Source organism: Stegodyphus dumicola, chromosome X2, assembly GCF_044657685.1.
Source record: "Stegodyphus dumicola isolate Sdum_Otavi_A_Nest chromosome X2, ASM4465768v1".
Taxonomy (NCBI): Eukaryota; Metazoa; Arthropoda; class Arachnida; order Araneae; family Eresidae; genus Stegodyphus; species Stegodyphus dumicola.
Genome location: NC_140781.1, coordinates 80,624,457 through 80,651,701, shown reverse-complemented (window position 1 = coordinate 80,651,701; position 27,245 = coordinate 80,624,457). Strand labels below are relative to the sequence as shown.

At 33.9% G+C, this 27,245-nt stretch overlaps 1 protein-coding gene across 1 annotated transcript in view; it reads right to left on the bottom strand.

Moving 5' to 3' along the window:
• The window catches only part of LOC118197948 (uncharacterized), a 350,563-nt gene that overhangs the window by 62,102 nt on the left and 261,216 nt on the right, over positions 1-27,245 (bottom strand). The window contains exon 6 of the mRNA XM_085809172.1: positions 24,832-24,977. Coding sequence (XP_085665298.1) covers positions 24,832-24,977 — 146 coding nt within the window. The remainder of the gene's footprint in view (positions 1-24,831; positions 24,978-27,245) is intronic.

Below are 27,245 nucleotides of genomic sequence, written 5' to 3'. Positions count from 1 at the left end.
CATGTATCAAATAATAAATGCTATAACTAATAAATGAACTAAATTTTAAAATATTTTCCACTTAACTGAACAAACTTAACTAAGGATATTCAATTTAATCATTAATAGACAAAAAAGGAAAAAAGCATAACTAAATCGTTAAAGTTCAAAATATCTAAAGTTCAAGAGGATATAGATGTTGAACAGTACGTTTTAAAGTCCCATTACCAGTTTTTAATTCGAATGATCGGACTTTACCATCACGTCCAGGAATAATTTTTATGATTCTACCAAGTTTCCATAAGAGCTTGTTTTTATTATCTCCTTCGACTAAAACAACATCTCCTACTTTTAGTTCTGGTTGAAGTTGCGGATTCTTCAAGAAATGGGCAGTTCTAAGATCTAATAAATATTGTTGCTTCCATTTCCACCACAACTGTTTTAACAGCAATTCTTGATAACACTTTCTTTTTAACAGCGTTTCTCTTGTCGTTTCGCCACCGATGATTCTAGCAAAGGTCAAAGGATACTTCAAATCAGTTTGTTCAATGTTTAAGAAGTGCATTGGAGTCAACGGTTGCGGCTCGTCATTGTCGTTGTAAACGTAACTTAGAGGTCGTGAATTAAGAACTGACTCCACTTCGACGAGTAGTGTAGACATTTCTTCGAAAGTCAACAATGCTTTTCCTACGATTTTTCTTAAACATTCTTTAACAGATCTAACAAGTCTCTCATAAAACCCTCCCCACCATGGAGCTCGTTCCATTATAAATTTCCAATGGATTCTTTCTTTGGCAATGAAATTCTTGAATTTGTCATCTTTTAAAACTTTTGAAAAATTCTCAAGTTCTTTCTTTGTCCTCTTAAAGGTCTTGGCGTTGTCAGAGTAGATGATTACGCAGTTTCCTCTTCTGCTCAAAAATCTGCGAAATGCAAGTAAAAAGGATTCTGTTGACATATCTGATACAAGTTCTAAGTGTACAGCTCGGGTTACTGCACAAACGAACAAAACAATATAGGATTTTCGAATGTCTTTAGAACTCTTTACGTAAACTGGTCCGGCGAAATCAATTCCACAGACTGCAAATGGAGGTGATTCTTGGATTCTATCCTTTGGTAAGGGTGCTGTCATCTGGTCTGCTGGTTTAGCTAAATATTTTTGGCAAATTATACAACCTTTTAATGCTTTTTTGACTAACTGTCGTCCTTTAGGAATCCAGAAGCGTGATCTGACTTTAGCTAAAGTCGCAGCAATTCCTCCATGCATTATCTTCTCATGTTCTTTGCATACAATCAGAATCGTTAGTCGAGAATTTTTAGGTAAGATTATTGGATGTTTATTATCTAGTGAGAAGTCAGAAAATTCCAGTCTTCCTCTCAACCTCATGATTTCCTTTTCATCAATGTAAGGAAGAAAATTATACAAAGGAGAATTTTTTCCAACTGAATTACCTTCTTTGAGGGATTTATATTCTTCGGCAAAAAACTTCTTTTGCTCTGATCTTATCCAGAAATTTTCTGCTTCTTGTAACTCTTCAGCTGTGAGAGTTCCTTGAATGTCGCTAGTTTTTCTTAATTTTCTAATGAAACGTGTTGTCCAAGCAGTGACTCTTAACACCTTCTCTAATTTGCTATATTTTGATATGTTGAAATCATCATCTGCACATTTTTCGATTGTACATTCAAGTTGATGTATATCACCGGATCTCTTTCGGTATTCCACTTGTTTTCATCTATTGTTTCTTTAATATCTAATCTTGGCCAAAGTTCGTGAGGGAGTTGAAGCCATTGGGGACCTTGCGTCCAAATGGTCTCATTTATTAACTTGGAAATCTTCGTTCCCCGAGATACGAGATCGGCAGGGTTGTCGACACCTGGGCAATAATGCCAATCTTGAGGTGAACTCAATTTTTGTATTTCTTCGACACGATTCCTGACAAAGGGTTTGAAGGCTTCAGGTTGTTTCTGGATCCAAAAATAAGTAAATGTTGAGTCTGTCCAAAAATAGCACGGAATTCTCAATTTCAGTGCTTTCAGAATATTGCTGACTAACTTAACTGATAACAATGCCCCCATTAATTCTAACCTCGGTAAAGTAAAGGATTTTAGTGGGGCTACCCTATTTTTAGAAGAGACAAAGGCCGTTTTGATTTCTTTATTTTCTGTCGTGAAACGTAAATATGCGACTGTACCATAGGCTTTGACACTTGCATCTGAAAAGCAATGTAGTTCGAGATTTTCGACATTAATGTTCGAGTGCATGAAAAGGTAACGAGAGATGGAGAATTCAGCTATTTGAGGTAGCTCTTCACACCACTTTCTCCATTCAGAGGACAAATCTTCAGGTAACGGTTCATCCCAATCTATTTGTGACAACCAAATCTTCTGTATTAAGCACTTTATTCTAACAGTGAAAGGTCCTAAAATTCCAATCGGATCGAATATCCGACCCAACACTTGTAGAAGAAATCGTTTTGTTTCTATTGGTTTAGATGTGAAAGACAATAAGTTCCGAACATCAAAATACAGTAAGTCCTTTGAATTATCCCATGCCATACTTAAGACTTTAAATGGAAAATTTTCTCTATTAAAATCTTCAGGATTTTCATCTGGAACGATACCCTTTTTTACCCACAATTCATGTAATTGTCTCGAGTTACTATGCCATTTGTGAAGCTGCATGCTTGCTTCCTTAAATATTTGGACCGATTCTAGACTCGTAGTTAATGCTTCATTGATCGTTGGTTGGCTTCCAATCACATCATCTACATATACGTTCTCATTCAAAAAGTTAACCGTTGTAGGATAAAGTTTATTATATTTTTTCAGATGATGTTTAATGGTAGCGGCTAATAGAAATGGACTACTATTTATTCCGAATAAAACTCTAGTGAACCTATATATGTCAGGAGAAATGGTTTCATCATTAGGGAAATCGGAAAACAGAAACCTGGTTGCGTCTCGATCTTTTTCATGTATGAGAATCTGTAAAAAGGCTTGTTTTATATCTGCGGTGAAGGCTATTAGATTATACCGAAATCTTAACAATATTTCGAATATTTCAGGGTATAAATTTGGCCCAACATGTAGACAGTCATTTAAAGAAATGGATCCTGGGGCATGCGATGATGCATCATAAACAATACGTAATTTACTTGTAGCTCGAACCTCGCGTATAACTTTCCTATGTGGCAAGTAAAACACGACATCCTCTTCATTTGAAATTTCTGAAACTGGTTCGATAATATTTTGTTTTAACTGATCTCTTAATACGTTCCTGTATTCGGAAAATAGATTAGGATCTTTTTTAAATCGTTTTCTAAGTCGATGAAATCTTTGTTCTGCGATTTCCCTATTATTATTCAGATTTGATGTGTCATGTTTCCAAGGCAATCTAACTTTATAGCGAGAATTTTCATATGTTATATTTGATTCGAAATATTCGACGACTTCATTAAGTCCTGATTCCTTATCAATAAGTCATGAGTTTTCCAAGTCCCAAAATTTTGATATTTGTTTGGAAATCAAATCTTCCCCTACAACTACATTGAAAGCTAAAGAGACATCATCATCACCTTTTCGTCCATGTAGGCACCAGCCGAAAATAGTTTCCACTGCAACAAGATTTTTGCTTAAGCATTTAACGTGTCCCATTACTATGTTGTAATAATAAACTGCACCAATTAGAATGGCAATGGGTTTTTTACAGTCGGGAAAATCTGCGAGCAGCAAATTTTTTAATTGTCTGTTTTGCTTAATTTCTTTTGATTTAGGAGGAGGAATATCTGTAACTGATATATGATCAGTTACTAATAATTCAACTTCTATTCTAGAATCGGGAGAACTTCTATGTTCTAAAGTTAATTTAACTACGTCATAATTTTGTTGGGTAGGAGAAGTATTCCCAAAAGTGTAGACAGTCAATTTTTCTTTTCTTATGACTTCGAGGTTTAACCTATCCGCTAACTCGCGAGCACAAAAACTTTTCATACTTCCACTATCCAAGAGAAGTCTGGCAAACACCTTTTCCTTAGCTGTTTTAACTTTTATCTTGCAAGTCTGTAAAAGAATTGTATTATTTGCATTATGTGAAACGGCCGAAACAATTTCTTCTTTCTGTTCCTTAGTTTGTGTATCATTTTTCGAAATTGATATACTATCCTTTTTATCACTTGGTGTATTTCTAACTATCGAACTGGATTTAAAACATATGGCTTCTGAATGTTTACCTTTGCAAATTTTACAAACTTTAGTTTGGCGTTGTCGGCACTGTGAGATTTTGTGTTTAGGGGCCAAACAAAGAAAACAACGCGCTTGTTTTTTCAAAATATCTCTCTTCTCATTAACTGTAAGGCATAAACAGGTCTCTGAGTCATGATTTTGAAAACAAAAAATGCAGTTTCCATTTGATGACGCAGCTGCCATAAATCCATGTGTGGTGACAGTTTGTTTATGTTTCGGCGTCGGTGGATATCTGTTAATACCTTTCATTTCCGGTTTTGACTTGCGTGGAAAGGATAACGAATTAATCTTTTCTCGCGATTCTATTTCTAATCGGAGAAAGTCTAGAAATTTGTTTAAATCATAGGTTGAAGGATTTTCAGTATTTGTACGATGAAATTCTAAAGTTATATCGTTCGGGACAATTTTCATCAAAATTGGAATAAACATGTTGGAATATGTTTCTGGTTTCACACCGAATGCTAAAAGGCTTCTGACTTGAACGTTAATTGTATCATAAAGTTTTCGCAATTTTGCCACTTCACTTGAACTTTGAACGGGATTTAAATTTAAGAGATTAGAAATGTGTGTATTGATAATAAGGTCACTTTGACCGAATCTATTTTTAAGAATGTCTATAGCAGAGTCATAATTAGCCTCTGAGATTGAAAGACCTTCTATGGCTGATGCTGCGTTTCCACATAAATAAGTTCTCAAATAATTAAATTTTTCTGTCTTCGAAAGTGTAACATTGTCATGAATAGTGACCTTGAATGAATTCCAAAAATTCATCCAATCGTTATAATCTCCGGAAAATTTGTGAATTAACAGTTTGGGCAATTTCACATTGCCTTCAATCTGTCTTTTGGTTTCAACTTCTGTAGATGAATTATTTAAATTCGTGTTGATATTTTGAGTATTGTATTTCCTTAAATATCGGTTGATTTTAGACTTCGTTATTATTATTTTATCATTATATTCCATAGAAGTGTTAATATCTGAATCTAATTTTGATTCATCTTCAATCAAATTTTGTATTTTTTCATTTAAATCATGTAGTTCCGTTTCTTTACTATTTAACAATTCCAAACAATTTTCTAACTCTTCTTGATTTTCTTCTTTTAAATACTCATCTACATTTTTAATAATTTGAGTTACAGAAGCACGTATATGTGCTCGATTCTTAATTAGTGTCTTCTGTTCCATTTTAATAAATTATCAAAGGAGACTTACCGTGAGAAGTCTTCGCTTACAAAGCTAATCCAAAAGGCGAAAAAACACAAATTTTCAAATTAATCAGATTCTTTTCTGGAGCCGATGCACCATTATGTAACGAAAGTTCTAGATCAAAGTCGAATCACTCATAATCCAAAAGACGAGATGCATGACCTGGAGGGTTTTCCATAAATTTTAATTAAACTTAATATTTACATATATACAATGTAGGCTAGAATGCCTGAATCGAATATTTAATGCTCAAAAGGTAAGAACTGAATAGTTCCAGCTAAAATCTCAATCGAATTCTATTGCGTAGTGCATCGAAATTCTACCTTCAAGAAGAAGAATATTTTTTCAAGTCACGTGTTCAGAAGGGGAAAGGTTAAGTAAGCCAATAGATGGACTCCTAACGCCATCTCTTGGCGATATCAAAGAATATTCCTTAACACACTCCCCACCTGAACTCTGACAAGAGTTCATCTAACTCAGTTATACATACAATCAAGTACATAAATCAATATTCTATAAAAATATTTAAAAATACTAATTAGTCAAACACTTCAATTCCAATACAGGTTATACACTTCATGTATCAAATAATAAATGCTATAACTAATAAATGAACTAAATTTTAAAATATTTTCCACTTAACTGAACAAACTTAACTAAGGATATTCAATTTAATCATTAATAGACAAAAAAGGAAAAAAGCATAACTAAATCGTTAAAGTTCAAAATATCTAAAGTTCAAGAGGATATAGATGTTGAACAGTACGTTTTAAAGTCCCATTACCAGTTTTTAATTCGAATGATCGGACTTTACCATCACGTCCAGGAATAATTTTTATGATTCTACCAAGTTTCCATAAGAGCTTGTTTTTATTATCTCCTTCGACTAAAACAACATCTCCTACTTTTAGTTCTGGTTGAAGTTGCGGATTCTTCAAGAAATGGGCAGTTCTAAGATCTAATAAATATTGTTCCTTCCATTTCCACCACAACTGTTTTAACAGCAATTCTTGATAACACTTTCTAACAGCGTTTCTCTTGTCGTTTCGCCACCGATGATTCTAGCAAAGGTCAAAGGATACTTCAAATCAGTTTGTTCAATGTTTAAGAAGTGCATTGGAGTCAACGGTTGCGGCTCGTCATTGTCGTTGTAAACGTAACTTAGAGGTCGTGAATTAAGAACTGACTCCACTTCGACGAGTAGTGTAGACATTTCTTCGAAAGTCAACAATGCTTTTCCTACGATTTTTCTTAAACATTCTTTAACAGATCTAACAAGTCTCTCATAAAACCCTCCCCACCATGGGGCTCGTTCGATTATAAATTTCCAATGGATTCTTTCTTTGGCAATGAAATTCTTGAATTTGTCATCTTTTAAAACTTTTGAAAAATTCTCAAGTTCTTTCTTTGTCCTCTTAAAGGTCTTGGCGTTGTCAGAGTAGATGATTACGCAGTTTCCTCTTCTGCTCAAAAATCTGCGAAATGCAAGTAAAAAGGATTCTGTTGACATATCTGATACAAGTTCTAAGTGTACAGCTCGGGTTACTGCACAAACGAACAAAACAATATAGGATTTTCGAATGTCTTTAGAACTCTTTACGTAAACTGGTCCGGCGAAATCAATTCCACAGACTGCAAATGGAGGTGATTCTTGGATTCTATCCTTTGGTAAGGGTGCTGTCATCTGGTCTGCTGGTTTAGCTAAATATTTTTGGCAAATTATACAACCTTTTAATGCTTTTTTGACTAACTGTCGTCCTTTAGGAATCCAGAAGCGTGATCTGACTTTAGCTAAAGTCGCAGCAATTCCTCCATGCATTATCTTCTCATGTTCTTTGCATACAATCAGAATCGTTAGTCGAGAATTTTTAGGTAAGATTATTGGATGTTTATTATCTAGTGAGAAGTCAGAAAATTCCAGTCTTCCTCTCAACCTCATGATTTCCTTTTCATCAATGTAAGGAAGAAAATTATACAAAGGAGAATTTTTTCCAACTGAATTACCTTCTTTGAGGGATTTATATTCTTCGGCAAAAAACTTCTTTTGCTCTGATCTTATCCAGAAATTTTCTGCTTCTTGTAACTCTTCAGCTGTGAGAGTTCCTTGAATGTCGCTAGTTTTTCTTAATTTTCTAATGAAACGTGTTGTCCAAGCAGTGACTCTTAACACCTTCTCTAATTTGCTATATTTTGATATGTTGAAATCATCATCTGCACATTTTTCGATTGTACATTCAAGTTGATGTATATCACCGGATCTCTTTCGGTATTCCACTTGTTTTCATCTATTGTTTCTTTAATATCTAATCTTGGCCAAAGTTCGTGAGGGAGTTGAAGCCATTGGGGACCTTGCGTCCAAATGGTCTCATTTATTAACTTGGAAATCTTCGTTCCCCGAGATACGAGATCGGCAGGGTTGTCGACACCTGGGCAATAATGCCAATCTTGAGGTGAACTCAATTTTTGTATTTCTTCGACACGATTCCTGACAAAGGGTTTGAAGGCTTCAGGTTGTTTCTGGATCCAAAAATAAGTAAATGTTGAGTCTGTCCAAAAATAGCACGGAATTCTCAATTTCAGTGCTTTCAGAATATTGCTGACTAACTTAACTGATAACAATGCCCCCATTAATTCTAACCTCGGTAAAGTAAAGGATTTTAGTGGGGCTACCCTATTTTTAGAAGAGACAAAGGCCGTTTTGATTTCTTTATTTTCTGTCGTGAAACGTAAATATGCGACTGTACCATAGGCTTTGACACTTGCATCTGAAAAGCAATGTAGTTCGAGATTTTCGACATTAATGTTCGAGTGCATGAAAAGGTAACGAGAGATGGAGAATTCAGCTATTTGAGGTAGCTCTTCACACCACTTTCTCCATTCAGAGGACAAATCTTCAGGTAACGGTTCATCCCAATCTATTTGTGACAACCAAATCTTCTGTATTAAGCACTTTATTCTAACAGTGAAAGGTCCTAAAATTCCAATCGGATCGAATATCCGACCCAACACTTGTAGAAGAAATCGTTTTGTTTCTATTGGTTTAGATGTGAAAGACAATAAGTTCCGAACATCAAAATACAGTAAGTCCTTTGAATTATCCCATGCCATACTTAAGACTTTAAATGGAAAATTTTCTCTATTAAAATCTTCAGGATTTTCATCTGGAACGATACCCTTTTTTACCCACAATTCATGTAATTGTCTCGAGTTACTATGCCATTTGTGAAGCTGCATGCTTGCTTCCTTAAATATTTGGACCGATTCTAGACTCGTAGTTAATGCTTCATTGATCGTTGGTTGGCTTCCAATCACATCATCTACATATACGTTCTCATTCAAAAAGTTAACCGTTGTAGGATAAAGTTTATTATATTTTTTCAGATGATGTTTAATGGTAGCGGCTAATAGAAATGGACTACTATTTATTCCGAATAAAACTCTAGTGAACCTATATATGTCAGGAGAAATGGTTTCATCATTAGGGAAATCGGAAAACAGAAACCTGGTTGCGTCTCGATCTTTTTCATGTATGAGAATCTGTAAAAAGGCTTGTTTTATATCTGCGGTGAAGGCTATTAGATTATACCGAAATCTTAACAATATTTCGAATATTTCAGGGTATAAATTTGGCCCAACATGTAGACAGTCATTTAAAGAAATGGATCCTGGGGCATGCGATGATGCATCATAAACAATACGTAATTTACTTGTAGCTCGAACCTCGCGTATAACTTTCCTATGTGGCAAGTAAAACACGACATCCTCTTCATTTGAAATTTCTGAAACTGGTTCGATAATATTTTGTTTTAACTGATCTCTTAATACGTTCCTGTATTCGGAAAATAGATTAGGATCTTTTTTAAATCGTTTTCTAAGTCGATGAAATCTTTGTTCTGCGATTTCCCTATTATTATTCAGATTTGATGTGTCATGTTTCCAAGGCAATCTAACTTTATAGCGAGAATTTTCATATGTTATATTTGATTCGAAATATTCGACGACTTCATTAAGTCCTGATTCCTTATCAATAAGTCATGAGTTTTCCAAGTCCCAAAATTTTGATATTTGTTTGGAAATCAAATCTTCCCCTACAACTACATTGAAAGCTAAAGAGACATCATCATCACCTTTTCGTCCATGTAGGCACCAGCCGAAAATAGTTTCCACTGCAACAAGATTTTTGCTTAAGCATTTAACGTGTCCCATTACTATGTTGTAATAATAAACTGCACCAATTAGAATGGCAATGGGTTTTTTACAGTCGGGAAAATCTGCGAGCAGCAAATTTTTTAATTGTCTGTTTTGCTTAATTTCTTTTGATTTAGGAGGAGGAATATCTGTAACTGATATATGATCAGTTACTAATAATTCAACTTCTATTCTAGAATCGGGAGAACTTCTATGTTCTAAAGTTAATTTAACTACGTCATAATTTTGTTGGGTAGGAGAAGTATTCCCAAAAGTGTAGACAGTCAATTTTTCTTTTCTTATGACTTCGAGGTTTAACCTATCCGCTAACTCGCGAGCACAAAAACTTTTCATACTTCCACTATCCAAGAGAAGTCTGGCAAACACCTTTTCCTTAGCCGTTTTAACTTTTATCTTGCAAGTCTGTAAAAGAATTGTATTATTTGCATTATGTGAAACGGCCTAAACAATTTCTTCTTTCTGTTCCTTAGTTTGTGTATCATTTTTCGAAATTGATATACTATCCTTTTTATCACTTGGTGTATTTTTAACTATCGAACTGGATTTAAAACATATGGCTTCTGAATGTTTACCTTTGCAAATTTTACAAACTTTAGTTTGGCGTTGTCGGCACTGTGAGATTTTGTGTTTAGGGGCCAAACAAAGAAAACAACGCGCTTGTTTTTTCAAAATATCTCTCTTCTCATTAACTGTAAGGCATAAACAGGACTCTCAGTCATGGTTTTGAAAACAAAAAATGCAGTTTCCATTTGATGACGCAGCTGCCATAAATCCATGTGTGGTGACAGTTTGTTTATGTTTCGGCGTCGGTGGATATCTGTTAATACCTTTCATTTCCGGTTTTGACTTGCGTGGAAAGGATAACGAATTAATCTTTTCTCGCGATTCTATTTCTAATCGGAGAAAGTCTAGAAATTTGTTTAAATCATAGGTTGAAGGATTTTCAGTATTTGTACGATGAAATTCTAAAGTTATATCGTTCGGGACAATTTTCATCAAAATTGGAATAAACATGTTGGAATATGTTTCTGGTTTCACACCGAATGCTAAAAGGTTTCTGACTTGAACGTTAATTGTATCATAAAGTTTTCGCAATTTTGCCACTTCACTTGAACTTTGAACGGGATTTAAATTTAAGAGATTAGAAATGTGTGTATTGATAATAAGGTCACTTTGACCGAATCTATTTTTAAGAATGTCTATAGCAGAGTCATAATTAGCCTCTGAGATTGAAAGACCTTCTATGGCTGATGCTGCGTTTCCACATAAATAAGTTCTCAAATAATTAAATTTTTCTGTCTTCGAAAGTGTAACATTGTCATGAATAGTGACCTTGAATGAATTCCAAAAATTCATCCAATCGTTATAATCTCCGGAAAATTTGTGAATTAACAGTTTGGGCAATTTCACATTGCCTTCAATCTGTCTTTTGGTTTCAACTTCTGTAGATGAATTATTTAAATTCGTGTTGATATTTTGAGTATTGTATTTCCTTAAATATCGGTTGATTTTAGACTTCGTTATTATTATTTTATCATTATATTCCATAGAAGTGTTAATATCTGAATCTAATTTTGATTCATCTTCAATCAAATTTTGTATTTTTTCATTTAAATCATGTAGTTCCGTTTCTTTACTATTTAACAATTCCAAACAATTTTCTAACTCTTCTTGATTTTCTTCTTTTAAATACTCATCTACATTTTTAATAATTTGAGTTACAGAAGCACGTATATGTGCTCGATTCTTAATTAGTGTCTTCTGTTCCATTTTAATAAATTATCAAAGGAGACTTACCGTGAGAAGTCTTCGCTTACAAAGCTAATCCAAAAGGCGAAAAAACACAAATTTTCAAATTAATCAGATTCTTTTCTGGAGCCGATGCACCATTATGTAACGAAAGTTCTAGATCAAAGTCGAATCACTCATAATCCAAAAGACGAGATGCATGGCCTGGAGGGTTTTCCATAAATTTTAATTAAACTTAATATTTACATATATACAATGTAGGCTAGAATGCCTGAATCGAATATTTAATGCTCAAAAGGTAAGAACTGAATAGTTCCAGCTAAAATCTCAATCGAATTCTATTGCGTAGTGCATCGAAATTCTACCTTCAAGAAGAAGAATATTTTTTCAAGTCACGTGTTCAGAAGGGGAAAGGTTAAGTAAGCCAATAGATGGACTCCTAACGCCATCTCTTGGCGATATCAAAGAATAATCCTTAACAAGACTATTTATTCCCTTTTACTGTATGGAGAGGTTGGTAACACTGTTTCCACAAATTTCTTACGGTCTGTAAAAATCTAATCCTATACATAAAAATAATTTTGTCCATTAATTCAGTTTTCCACAGCAATAAATACTAGCTGATCTGCATCTGAAGTTTGGCTCAGATGCAAACATGCTGCTATTTAAACTTACTCAGATGTTTCTGTCATTTGAATTTCCATTGTTACCTACTTTTATTCATAGTGTTATGTTGAAAAATCATGGCACCAATATGTTATAGAGAAAAAAATCATCACTACCAATAATGTTATGTTTTCCTACTCAGTTGACATAACACTTAAATTTTTAACAGTAATATATTAATATCAATAACCCTGTACATTTGCGTTGTGTTTTCGGATTAACCCTGAAATCAATTGAGAATGAGACGGGTAAAAATCATTGAGCACACACACAAAGAAATAAATAAACATTGACTGATCTAGAAAAGTGAGCCTATTTATTAAAATTTTTAAGAGTTACTTAGTCCAGTAATTTGTAAGCAATTAATATTCAATCCGTACTGTTAACATATTGATTTTTACACAGTGCAGAATTAACTTAGTAAGCAAATCTGATTCAAGCTGAACTGTAAAATATTGCTTTCAACAAAATGCATACCTCTACAGAGTAATATTACTTCTATCTTAGACTCAATAATATCAAACTATTATTGCTATTACATTCAGATAAATATGATTAGATAAAATTTTGGATAAATTAACAATACCCTCCCCGGGGAGAAAAAAAAATAATAATTAACAAGTTATACATTCCAAAAAAAAACATTTCACACAGAGTAATCAATACCAATGTAATTCTGGTTATTGCACATAGTAACTTTCTATTTTCAAAAGAATGATTTAACCGGGTAATATGTTAATTAAATCAGGCTATTACATCCTACAAGCAATTTAACTCAGAATAATCAATACCAATGTAATTCAGGTTATTGCACATAGTAACTTTCTATTTTCAAAAGAATGATTTAACCGGGTAATATGTTAATTAAAATCAGCTATTACATCCTAGAAGCAATTTAATCCCTAAGAGGAGCAAAGAAGCTCAACTAATGACACCTGTACCAATCAATCTTCACCAAGAAAGAAATTCACAAGTTCAATTAACTAATTTAATGAAGAATAAATTTCCTTAACCAATCAGACTAATTTACATTCACAGTTTTAATTAACTAATTTAAATAATGGTATATTTCCTTTGGCCAATCTAATAATTTACTTTAATGGACAACAAAATGATTTCATTAGAATTAGGTTAGTTTACTCAACTACAAAATTTTTAATTCAACTAATTAAGTTATTTCAATCACTATTAACTATTTTAGTTGTTAGAATTACTTATTAGGAATGTCTAGTAAACCTTACTATACAAATTGCCTATTATAAATTTTTTTTTTAAATCTCCGACCAACAAAATAAAAGAAAACAAATAAAAGGAACTTATCTGATGGAATACAAGCTGCAGATGAACAGGAGGAGGAGAAATGCCCTCATATTTACAAATTATCAAGATGCCAAGGAGGACGGCTGCTGAGTGTAGTAGGAAATGAAAAGAGTTCGAGGGTTGATAGTTTTCAAAAAAAAAGTCAAATCCAATCCAATATTGAAGTAGCATTTTTGTCGTTGGACACCGGAGCTAGCGAAGCAGAAGACTCTGGATGGCGGCAATTAATTCTTAAAGATTAGGAAGGTTGAAGCAGATGGAAACTATTCATGGAGGAGAGACTGAAATTTCTTCTTAACGGCACTAGAACTAAGCATCACTCTTCTTCGCTTTTTCCTATTTTAATTATCTTTGAGTAACTTACATATTAAGGCACGGCTATGAAGAGCCTATAATTTAGTCGATGTCATAATTCGTGCAACTAAGTTCCTCGTTCACAACTCCAGGGCAAGAGGCCCGTAGCTCCAAAGACGGAAAAATGCATTTTCCAAGATGAAATTCTGCTGCCAACGAGACAGCGTCAGATGGTAAGTAGAAAGTGCAAAAAGTGTGCTCGTCCCCTAAAACAACCCGTTAAAAGGGAGAGCGCCGGACTGCCAAGTTGGCGCAACCCATTTTTTCACCGAAAGTTGAAATAGTTGCAATCACAGCATACCCTCATGTTATCAAACTCGCCAAAACCACTATTTTGAAACCTCAACGGAAAATCCAAGTCGCCAAACCCTCGCCAAATAACTGCCACCTGCAACCGGGGGAGATTAGGAATTTCAACAACCCTGCAAGGGTCCCAACGAAAGAACGCTGAAAACTCTGAAAACTCGCAAAAAGTGACTTTTCAACCGGAAAGAAGGCATTTCATCCCCCTTTAACTAAATCACAAGCGAAACGAAGAAAAATCTACTAATTAAAGCTCATAACTGAAATGCAATTAAAGTTAGAAAAATGAAAGTTATGCCAAATTAAAGAGCTAATTTTTCTGCAACTAATGATATTAAATACTAAGAAATCAAATTAATTTTTGACATGAAAAACTGAGTTTATTACGCAGAAACAAAAATACTTATCCATTGTTCGCGTGTACAAGATTGAAGACGCAGTTCGCGTAAACTCGGAAAGCCAAAATATATTACACTAGAATTAATAGGCCCAAAAAGAATATAACCAAACTTGTGTAGCTCAAATTTTGAATAATTAAAACTTAAAATTTTGATTTTTATGAATCACTTAATTAAATTAAATTCGCTACACAACATCCCTCCGATGATCGTGAAAAAAATGTTTTTGGCGAAGCCAAAAAAATTTTAGGACCACAGACAGTGGAAAAGTTTTACATAAGTTACTAAATACGAAGAGGAAAAAAAAATACATAATGGTACCACATGTTAATCACCAAACTAATAATCAACTCAAAGCTAGTTGTCACGGAGAGCAGTGAGAAAAAAAAATTAAAATTAAATTACAAAGCACAAGTTTAAATCAATTAAATTCAAAATCTAATTCCAACTCGAATAACCAATTAAACAGCAGCAGGAGTGAAGTGTCAAAAAAAAATCCATTTGCAAAACAAGTTAACAAAAGTACAGAAACCACAAAAAAAAATCACAAGTGAGTGAAAATTACACCTTAACAAATCAGTCAACCAACAGTGACACAAAAAAAGGAAATCCTAAAAATTACACACTGAACTGAACCAGAAGTTGAAACAAACGGAGAACACCCCTAGGAACGGAAAAGAGAACGTGACCAAAAAAAAATTAAGCCGAAAAAACTAGAACGCATCTAGAAGCAAAAGGGGAAAAAAATTTAGACAAACTTACCTGGAAACAAGGAAATTAAAATTCGGGCCAGCCGAAAAATCCTTAAAAACAAAACACTATTGTGTCAAGAACTCGAAACCGAAACTAAAAGAAATTCACCAAATGCAGACAACTCCTAGAGCAAACCAGTTGAAAAATGTGGAAGAAAAACCTTTAACTAATCTTTTCAAGAAAACAAAACTAACACTCTTAAAAAAAAATCAAATTCATAAACAATTCAAGCTCAAACCAAAAAAAATCAAATTCCGAAAATAGCCAAAATGAATCCAACAAACCAGAACTGAAGCAGGTTACACACAGAATTTACACGTAAACAAGAAGGTGCCCAACAAAAGGTTTGCCACAATTTTTAAAGAAAACAGTGCTGCCCCAATGTTCTCAAAGTCTAGTTCCGGGAGAGTAATTAAAGAAGATGAAGAGTATGCATTGCACTCTAGGTAGCAATCGTAAGCATGACTACTTCACAACAAAACTACAAAACTGCAGGCACAAAAATGCAAAAGCAGACAAGAGGGAAGTGTTTACACAAAAAAAAAATCTCAACTCAAAATCTCAAAATTCATAAATCTCACAAAACCCAATTCTATATTTCTCCTTAAACCACTTCAAAACAAAAACTCCTTGAAATACACTAAGCCTCAAGAGCAATCACAAATTTTTCAGTAACCACACAGTATAACCAGAAACCAGAAAAGAAAAAGTTTTTGAAAGACAACCAACTTGAAAACAGAAACTCAGTACAAACTCAGTGGAGTTAATCACTCTTAAAATATGAAAATCGAATCAAAATACTTCTCAAAACTTTTCGCTTCCATTCGTATCAAAGTTTAAATTCCCAAAACACATTTCACATCCACTTTTTGAAGTTACTAAAACACTGCAACAAGTTCAACCAAAGAAAAAATTAAATTCAAAATCAAAACAATAAGCTATTAAGCTCAAAAATTGACAAACCAAAAAAAAATCACTGTTAAAACCAATGTTAGACCACTCACAAATAACCTCACTATGAGTCTACCTTTAAAACTACTTGAAAAGCCAACAGTTAAGAGTAAGAATAATATCTTTTAACTACATTTCCAAAAATCTTTTAACTACATTTCCAAAACTTCAAACAAAACCAACTCTACCTTCCAAAAAAAAAATCTTGTTTTTCCAAAATTCACAACTCAAAATTGCTGTAAAACGCAAAACTCACTATTCTACTGTTTTCAGACATTTCTCAGACAGCAATAAATGTTCACAGAATTCTCAAACTAGGTAGAAATTCAATTACTCAAATTCAGAAAGCTAAACAAGAAACTTCACTCCGGCTGAAAATTAACTTCCAAAAAAAAAATTCAATCAATCCTTATGTAAACTATCACTGGTCCCGCGCAACTTTACAAATCTAACCAAAATTAACTTTAAGAAACAAACATTTCAGATTTTTCAACATTTCAAATTTCCAAATTTTTAACTTAATTCAATTAGGTACTGATTCCATGGAAAACAAATCCAATAACACATCTCAAGAGGTTTTAAAAGAAAAAATTACTAAATCTTGAACACAAAAATACTGCTCTGACACTAATTCAATTAATTAAAATTAAAATTCTTCAAAATAATCACTCAAAATGCAATACGCAAAAAAAAAAATCAATTCATTAACACAAATGCAATTCTCACCAAAACTTAAAAGTGATGATAAATGTATATCAGTAATTGCAAGCACATGAATAGGGATGTATCCCAATGTGTGATTAACACGCGTGCCTTTTAACCTTATGTTGCAAACATACAGTTGCAAAAGTGTGAAACAGTAATCCTCAAAATCAATATGTAAACAAGCAATACAAAATTTTGCACAAAACAAAATACTTAACTAAACAGGTACTGCGTGAAAATGTTTGTGTTGGATACAATAGTTTTAAAGTCCAAATGTGTATCAGTAGTACATATCTGGTATGCAACCTCAAACAATAAGTATAAAATAAGCACAGTAATACGACCACTGTATAGGCCTGTCACTGTAACTAACTAACGAGTAGGTTTTCAGTAAAAAGCCTAGACATGTGGAAGAAAACTTTCACATAAATATGCAATAGTGCACATGACAATCACCAGTCTCAAGTCAAAATTAAGTTCCACTATAAGCACAAGCCAAAAGTGATGCAAAAATAAACAGCACAACAAAATTGTTAAGTGCTAAAAAATTTGGTTCGAAAGTTCACGGCACCAATAATGTTACGTAGAAATCAAATGGCACCAATATGTTATAGAGAAAAAAATCATCACTACCAATAATGTTATGTTTTCCTACTCAGTTGACATAACACTTAAATTTTTTAACAGTAATATATTAATATCAATAACCCTGTACATTTGCGTTGTGTTTTCGGATTAACCCTGAAATCGATTGAGAATGAGACGGGTAAAAATCATTGAGCACACACACAGAGAAATAAATAAACATTGACTGATCTAGAAAAGTGAGCCTATTTATTAAAATTTTTAAGAGTTACTTAGTCCAGTAATTTGTAAGCAATTAATATTCAATCCGTACTGTTAACATATTGATTTTTACACAGTGCAGAATTAACTTAGTAAGCAAATCTGATTCAAGCTGAACTGTAAAATATTGCTTTCAACAAAATGCATACCTCTACAGAGTAATATTACTTCTATCTTAGACTCAATAATATCAAACTATTATTGCTATTACATTCAGATAAATATGATTAGATAAAATTTTGGATAAATTAACAATACCCTCCCCGGGGAGAAAAAAAAATAATAATTAACAAGTTATACATTCCAAAAAAAAACATTTCACACAGAGTAATCAATACCAATGTAATTCTGGTTATTGCACATAGTAACTTTCTATTTTCAAAAGAATGATTTAACCGGGTAATATGTTAATTAAAATCAGCTATTACATCCTAGAAGCAATTTAATCCCTAAGAGGAGCAAAGAAGCTCAACTAATGACACCTGTACCAATCAATCTTCACCAAGAAAGAAATTCACAAGTTCAATTAACTAATTTAATGAAGAATAAATTTCCTTAACCAATCAGACTAATTTACATTCACAGTTTTAATTAACTAATTTAAATAATGGTATATTTCCTTTGGCCAATCTAATAATTTACTTTAATGGACAACAAAATGATTTCATTAGAATTAGGTTAGTTTACTCAACTACAAAATTTTTAATTCAACTAATTAAGTTATTTCAATCACTATTAACTATTTTAGTTGTTAGAATTACTTATTAGGAATGTCTAGTAAACCTTACTATACAAATTGCCTATTATAAATTTTTTTTTTTTAAATCTCCGACCAACAAAATAAAAGAAAACAAATAAAAGGAACTTATCTGATGGAATACAAGCTGCAGATGAACAGGAGGAGGAGAAATGCCCTCATATTTACAAATTATCAAGATGCCAAGGAGGACGGCTGCTGAGTGTAGTAGGAAATGAAAAGAGTTCGAGGGTTGATAGTTTTCAAAAAAAAAGTCAAATCCAATCCAATATTGAAGTAGCATTTTTGTCGTTGGACACCGGAGCTAGCGAAGCAGAAGACTCTGGATGGCGGCAATTAATTCTTAAAGATTAGGAAGGTTGAAGCAGATGGAAACTATTCATGGAGGAGAGACTGAAATTTCTTCTTAACGGCACTAGAACTAAGCATCACTCTTCTTCGCTTTTTCCTATTTTAATTATCTTTGAGTAACTTACATATTAAGGCACGGCTATGAAGAGCCTATAATTTAGTCGATGTCATAATTCGTGCAACTAAGTTCCTCGTTCACAACTCCAGGGCAAGAGGCCCGTAGCTCCAAAGACGGAAAAATGCATTTTCCAAGATGAAATTCTGCTGCCAACGAGACAGCGTCAGATGGTAAGTAGAAAGTGCAAAAAGTGTGCTCGTCCCCTAAAACAACCCGTTAAAAGGGAGAGCGCCGGACTGCCAAGTTGGCGCAACCCATTTTTTCACCGAAAGTTGAAATAGTTGCAATCACAGCATACCCTCATGTTATCAAACTCGCCAAAACCACTATTTTGAAACCTCAACGGAAAATCCAAGTCGCCAAACCCTCGCCAAATAACTGCCACCTGCAACCGGGGGAGATTAGGAATTTCAACAACCCTGCAAGGGTCCCAACGAAAGAACGCTGAAAACTCTGAAAACTCGCAAAAAGTGACTTTTCAACCGGAAAGAAGGCATTTCATCCCCCTTTAACTAAATCACAAGCGAAACGAAGAAAAATCTACTAATTAAAGCTCATAACTGAAATGCAATTAAAGTTAGAAAAATGAAAGTTATGCCAAATTAAAGAGCTAATTTTTCTGCAACTAATGATATTAAATACTAAGAAATCAAATTAATTTTTGACATGAAAAACTGAGTTTATTACGCAGAAACAAAAATACTTATCCATTGTTCGCGTGTACAAGATTGAAGACGCAGTTCGCGTAAACTCGGAAAGCCAAAATATATTACACTAGAATTAATAGGCCCAAAAAGAATGTAACCAAACTTGTGTAGCTCAAATTTTGAATAATTACAACTTAAAATTTTGATTTTTATGAATCACTTAATTAAATTAAATTCGCTACACAACAATAGTCTATGAATAAATGAGAAAGTTGAACAGGAATATGATATTTTGTGAAGAGCATTCTCATATAATTAAATTTAATTTAAATTCATTGTGCCTTTAGTTTGTATGCACATGTCGAACCAGAGGATGTGCTATATGACACTACAATTATTTAATAGATATTCTGAGAGACAAAATAAAATTCTGAGAGTTATTTTTTCATAAATATTTTTATACCTCCAGTTAAATTTAGAACTTAATATTTTGTTCCTTTCAAAGGTACTTGATGATAAAACTGAACCCTTATAGCAACTAGACTTATGATTATAAGACAGCTAGCGGAATAGTGAAGCATAATTACAGCATATATATTGGGAAGATAGATAGTTGTCACAAAGTTATAGTTTGGTTATAAAAGTAAATAAACTTCCAGGCTTCAAATTTTTTCTGATTATCAGTCAAGTAAACAAACTCATAACATCCTAAAAGTAACAGATACAGCGGCCTAAATAATGCCTACGGTAAAAAAAAAAATTGTTTAATCTCTGCCAGCGGTAACCCCCAAGGCCCTTGAGGTCACGGGAAGTAAAAGGTTTTCACACCGTCGGTATTCAATAATAATTATAGACACTTCAGTCTAATTTTCTGGTGTTGGTTAATTTCACAGCTTCCACAAACAGTGAAATGGAGAGAGTGAGGGCGTGGATGAAAATGTAACTGAATCCTAAAGTATAAATCATCTCACACCAGGGAATTTAAAAAGTATTTTATTTTTAGATTAAACGCGGGAGCCGATTTTCAATTTGTCACTTCTACTCCATTATGTAGCTTAAGTGCGTATTAATCCAAAGTTTATTTTCGAACAATACCTTTATGGATTTGAACGTTGGTGGTGAAACTCTGGGGATTTTATCTCGGAAGGTAACCACTGGTGTAACAAGCAAAACCACTCTATTAAATAAGTCCCATAGGTCATTACAATAATGCTTCGCAACAGGCAGTGGCCGCAACTAAAACGGCGTCGGCGCTCACCGTTGTTAATTAACGTGAGAAAACTTGCCAGCTTCTCCCCAGGATATTCCTATCCGCAGGATGCACAAGAAAGTGAAGGAAGTTTAAAAACGAACCAGATTTTTAATTATTGTAAATCTAGTTTCAAGCAAATAAACTGCGCCTGTGGTTAAAGTCTCTTTCCGTATAACTTTGTTATATAGATCAAATCCCTTATAGAGATGCCTGTTGTCTGATGCCCAAGCAATCAATTTTGAATCTGGATGATATTGATTTTTGAAGCTGAGAATGAATACTAATTCTAGTTCAATAATAACTCCCTTATTTTCGTGCATGGTATATTAATTGCTGACACATACATCTATAGGACATTGAAATTTTTTAAATTCTTACAATGCTATGCCGTCCTAAAATTTATTTTTCATATTTTAATGCATTTTAAAAGTCAACGAGTATAGCAACGAACTTTCAACTTTTACCCTTAATGTAGGTACCGTTTTAGAGACATTAGATTTGCTGATGCATGAAATACGAACAATCAGCGATGTCGGCACCAGGATTCGAACTCTCAACCTTCCGTTTGTCAGCCGGACGTGCGTCCAACTACACCACGAAGGCACACAATAAGCAGGGTAGGAATTATTTACACCATGAAGAAGAAAACTGCGTTAACATTTTAATATGTCTGAGAAGAACTTCATACCCAACTGCCACATTTATACAACTGTCACTTTAATGTTTTCTTTTCACAGCATCTGCACTAATTTACCGGGCCCACCAGCGGCCGAGCGGTAAAGTCGCTGAACACTGGTAGTTCGGTCCGAGGTTCGAATCCCGCGAACGGGCTGGCTGCATGGGCGTTTTCGTGGTTTTCCCCATGTGTAACGTGTATACGAGCCAGTTTCCCTTAGAAAGTCCTCCACGAAGGCATTCCTCCTCTTAGGCAGATAGTCCTCGAGGCTTTGCCATAATCACACACACACGCACTAATTTACCTTTGCTGTAGTTCCTAATATTTCATTTAACGTTAATAGAATTCCATAGTATGTTCCATAGTAATTCTAATATGTTTTTCTTGTCATACTGAAACTTGATATTCTTCCGCTTCACAATTTGTGAAACGGTATGTTTAAAACTGAGAAATAATTAGGTCAAATATTTTAATGCTAATAAGATTTTCTTGCAGAGAAGAGAAGGAACAAAATGGATTTTGTTACAAGTAATATCATAGAAAACCTCAGAGTACCAAAGTATTAACAAGATGTTAAATTGTCTTTTTCCCTTGAAGAATTCATGTGATAGCTGGTCAGCCAACTCATTCTCAGAAATAATGTAATATTGTTTGGAAACTATGGAGCGAAGAGTAAATTTAACAGGTATTTTACAAACGATGAGTCCATTTTTTAAGTCTAATAAATAATTAAAATAATATCTCAACGATATAATCAGTACCCAAAACAGAACATTCGTTTAATTTAAAATTCAGGGTCAAGTAACATTTCGCGATAATAAAAAAGTTGCATAAAATTTTGCATATTTTTTTAAATCTCTATTTTCTGCTGCGTCATTTACTTCGTGTGTTACTTTTTGTTTATTTGATCATACTTTTCATTTACATAATAGTAGCGGGATATCTAATTATACGTTCATAATTACCTAAAGAAAGCCTAAGACTAATTAATTAAAAGTTAAATCCGATAAATTATTGAAACCTTTCTATGAAAGAAAATTACAAGTTAATCATGACTGGGAAAACATTATCTGTCAGGTCATTGTCACCTTAATTTTAATTATTTCTTTGTAACGCCCTCAGTTCTTTTTAAGCTCTCTATATATAGATAGATATGTATGTATGTATGTATGTGTAGGGTGTAACAAGAAAGAGGACTGCTACTTTAAGGAGTGATAGGATGTAACAAAAAAAAAAACCAGTTTTAGTTAGATAATACATGATGGCATGTGAAATGCGAACGAAGAAACACATCATTAATTACGAATAACATGGTAATTGCGAAAACGAAAAGTCGTTTAATTACAGATATTCACAAGAATGTAATATTTAATATTTACAAGAAATTTTCAAACGAGCGATTGCCAACTGCAATACACGCATCCCAACAGCGATGGAGTGACTGGTTTGCACTGAAACACAATCGGTATATTACGTACTTCTGTTTGTTATTAGTTTTTAAATTTAAAACTTTCTTTAAGTGTTTATTAAATTTATTCTTACTTTATATATCGTATTTGACGGCTATAAGACGCATTTTTTTCCTAAATTTGGTCTCAAAACAAGTTACCTGCGTCTTATACGTGAAGGACACAGGTTAACTTTCAATACTGAATGCTATTTTTAGCCCGGATAAAGGTCTAGACACACATAACTTTTTCTACATCTACATGTGTGTGGTCTTCTAAATAAGGGTGCGTTTTATATGCCAGTGCGTCTTATATGCCGTCAAATACGGTACATGTGTAAATATATTCATCATTACCTAGAGGTTAAAATTTTGAAATAAGTAATGTATAATGAAATGTGTCATATACATATATATATATACACTACTTGATTAATATTTTACAATTACTCTTCACTAATTAAATTTACTTCATAAATATAATAAAATATTTATGTTTAAATAATCAACTGAATTAATGAATGAATTGGATTAAAACCTTATTGTTTCTACTGCAATGCTTATAGTATTGCTCTGCATTATTACAACAAGTCATGAATGCATTTAATAGCGTAATTTTTATTATAAACACATAAAAATATTTAGCTGCGTATCATTTGAAATATAATGCTTTTATAAAAAAATAATAAAATGTAAGAAATCGAGCTTTTTAATATTAAATCAATGAAACCGATGAATAGTGGGAAGTTAACATCATGTCAATATTAAGATCACAATCTATTAATAGAAGTCATACATCAGACCGCACTTTTTATAAGTGATTTTGTTGTTCTTTTTTTAAGTTGACAAAACTGCACTGAAATGTCATTTCTGCTAAAAGATAACAATCGGAAAGTTATGAATTAAGGTGTGAAGTACCAAGGGATAATGCTATTTTGTGCGCATTGAATCTTCTGGTTAAAATATGTCTAATGTCAGTATAATATTAGTATAAAGTAATTACAAGTATTGCTTATTCTCCAAATGCAGCCTTTGTGCCCCAATTCATTCAGCCAGCATTTGTGCCCCAATTCATAACTGGAACATTCCCAAGCCGTCAGTACTGTTCAGTGGATTTATTAAACGCTTTAGCTAAGAAACATTGCTAAATGTATTTTAAATTTCGAATCTTATCGACTTGATAGGCTGAGCAATGAAGAATTATGGACCTTCATACCAGTTGAAATACACAGCAGTTGCGTATGAACAATACCGGAATTAAAAGCGAAAAGCACTTCTGTAACTGCACCAAATGGAAATGGTATTCTAAAGACGCAATAAGATTAGAAATACGAGAAATATCAAGACGGTTATTCTAACATCTCATTCTCAGTTATATCCTCTAATCAGTTGCCGGTTAAGAAGTGACTACTAATACAAAATGAAGATTACCGTTTGATTGTTTCAAGAAGAAAATTATAAACCTCTTGTGACTTCAAAAAAGTATGATTTATGAGTAACTGGTTTTTTTCGTTTAGATATAGAAATTACGTAATATTAAACTAGTTATATTTAACTCTTTAATTGTTTTGGGCACTGCTTCGAAATCACGAAAACATTTCTTTATCTGGGAAAGGAAAACACATAGACAGATAGTTTTTCCTTCATACTTTTCCAGGTGTTAGTTACCGTTTCGCTCAAGAAATAGTGTGTTCTTGCTTGTTTACGTCTTCTGAAGATAGCGTCATTTGATGCACTCGAAACATGCCCTGTTCGCTTATTTTTTACCTATTTATGAATTGTTTATGATAGTTTCATACCAAATTGACGTACTCGTATCGAATATTCACTGACGATGGAAATCAAACTTGCTTTAAACTAGATTTCGTGAAAAGAATCAAAAAGATATTGTTTAAGAATTACCTCTCTGTCATTTATAAACCATCTAAGAATTGGAGGTGTGCTCTCTTTTGCTGATGTACAGTTGATGTCCACCAAATCACCAACGTCATAACGGCCAGAACTTCCACTGACCCGCGGCCTTCTTCGACTTGGTATTACGTTAGGGGCTAAAATACATACATATTTTTGTAAATAGTGAAACTTAGTAACACATCAATAGCACTATTCAGTTAGTTAATATTAATTGTTTACTAGTTAAGTAAAATTTATTCTTTTACAAAAAGCTAAAGAAATATAAAACTTTTATTAGAAGTCTATATATATATATATATATATATATATGTATTTTTTAATTTTCTAAATTCAGTAGAATTCCGATTATCTGAGATCACTCTGTAAGTGATTTGCGAATTTTTTCTGAAAATTCATAAGGTTTTCTATAGTACTATCCCAACTGCACATAAAATGCCTTCAAAACTATCTAGCATATACTATCCAAACATCATTTTTGTATACCGAAAAGCAGAAAAGTACCGGGTGGCCATAATTAAACTCACAGTGCTCACAGTGTTCTGTGGCGCGATCTATTTGCGAGAATGACGCCACATTTTGTAGGAAGATTAAACAAGACGGGGGACGAAGGATTCCGCGAAACAACAAATTAGTTCCAAAAGTCACCGCTAGGGGAATATTTGGCGCTGTGTAATAGAGTTAACAAATGCAAATTAATACGGAATAAAATTACCTTTCATTATGCAAATTTCTGATTTAGTTCAAGTGCAATATGGCAACACTTTTAAAATAGCGTAAAATCTACATAAACATCGATAAAGTCTCGTGATCTGCAATATCACGTACGTTGAGCAGAAGAAGAAGTTCTTTATTCAAATTTCACGTTACATCCATTCGCACAGTGCCAGCTGCATGGGTTTTAAAAGGCAATGTGTTACGTTTCGAATCAATCGGAAAGAAAGTTTATGTGCAATGTCTCCTTCTTTAGTCGAGCGTGCGTTACTGGTCAAATTCTTTTACCTCAACCAGTGCAACGCGTCAGCCGCTCTTCGTGCTTTTAGAACGCACAAAAAAATGCGTAAAGATAACAGTCCTGTGTCAGTTAATGGGCTAAAAGCTATGGTTGCGACGTTTGAGAAAACAGCTTCTCTGAAGGTGCAGTCAGGCAGAGGACGAAAACCTGTACCACAGGATACAATCGAAGCAGTTGCCACGGCGATTGTCGACAGAGGACCAGACAATAGTGCTGCCACCTCTAGCGCTCGTGGAGTAGCTCGGAATATGGATATGCCTTACAGTACGGTATGGAAAATCTTACGAAAGATTATTAACTCTATCCGTACAAGATCGGTCGTGTACAGGAGTTACTGTACCCCGACCATGATAAGCAATTGACTTTTGCTTTCACCTTTCTTGCCAGAATGGAGGTGGATGATGCTTGGCCGTAGAAAATCTTATGGAGAGACGAGGTCCACTTTTACCTGAATGGAACCGTGAGTACCCAAAACTGCCGAATTTGGGATGACAAACCACCACATGCAGTCACAGCAATTCCCTTACATTCACCAAAGGTAACTGTTTGGTGTGGGTTCACAGCGGAATTTATAGTAGGTCTATTCTTCTATGAGAACATTACCTCGACAGGACCGGAAAACTGTTCTGTTACCGGAGAGAAATATCCCCACATGTTGAACAGCTTTGTCATTCCGGCACTTCAACAAAGACAATGCCTGGGGGAAATCATTTTCATGCAAGATGGAGCCCCTTCACACGTTGCTGTACGGGTGCAACAGATGCTACGACAGAAATTCACAACAGAAAGAGTCATTAGCCGCTACTTTCCAACTGCGTGGCCTGATCTTACCCCATGCGACTTCTGGCTATGGGGTTACCTTAAGTCCAAAGTCTATCAAGGAGTGATCCAGGACCTGGCTACGTTGAAGGATAACATATCACGGACTCTAGTGGAGATTCCTGCAGACATGTTACTTTCTGCTGTTGTGCGTACTGTGCACAAAATGCAATATGTGGTCCACAACAACGGCAGCCACATTGAACCTCATTTGAATGCAAAATGAAAGGTAATTTCCGTATTGATTTGCATTTGTTAACACTCTATTTTCTATAACACAGCGCCAAATATTCCTCTAGCGGTGACTTTTGGAACTAATTTGTTTTTTCGCGGAATCCTTCGTCCCCCGTCTTGTTTAATCTTCCTACAAAATGTGGCGTCATTCTCGCAAATAGATCGCGCTACAGAACACTGTGAGCACTGTCAGTTTAATTATGGCCACCCGTTACATCTACCCACGCTACGATGTTAAGGCGATGCACGACTTCACGGCAAAGAATTGATGAATCGATGTAGAACAAAAATTAAAAATGCATTTTAAAAGAAAAGATTAGAACGGAAAAGTATATTT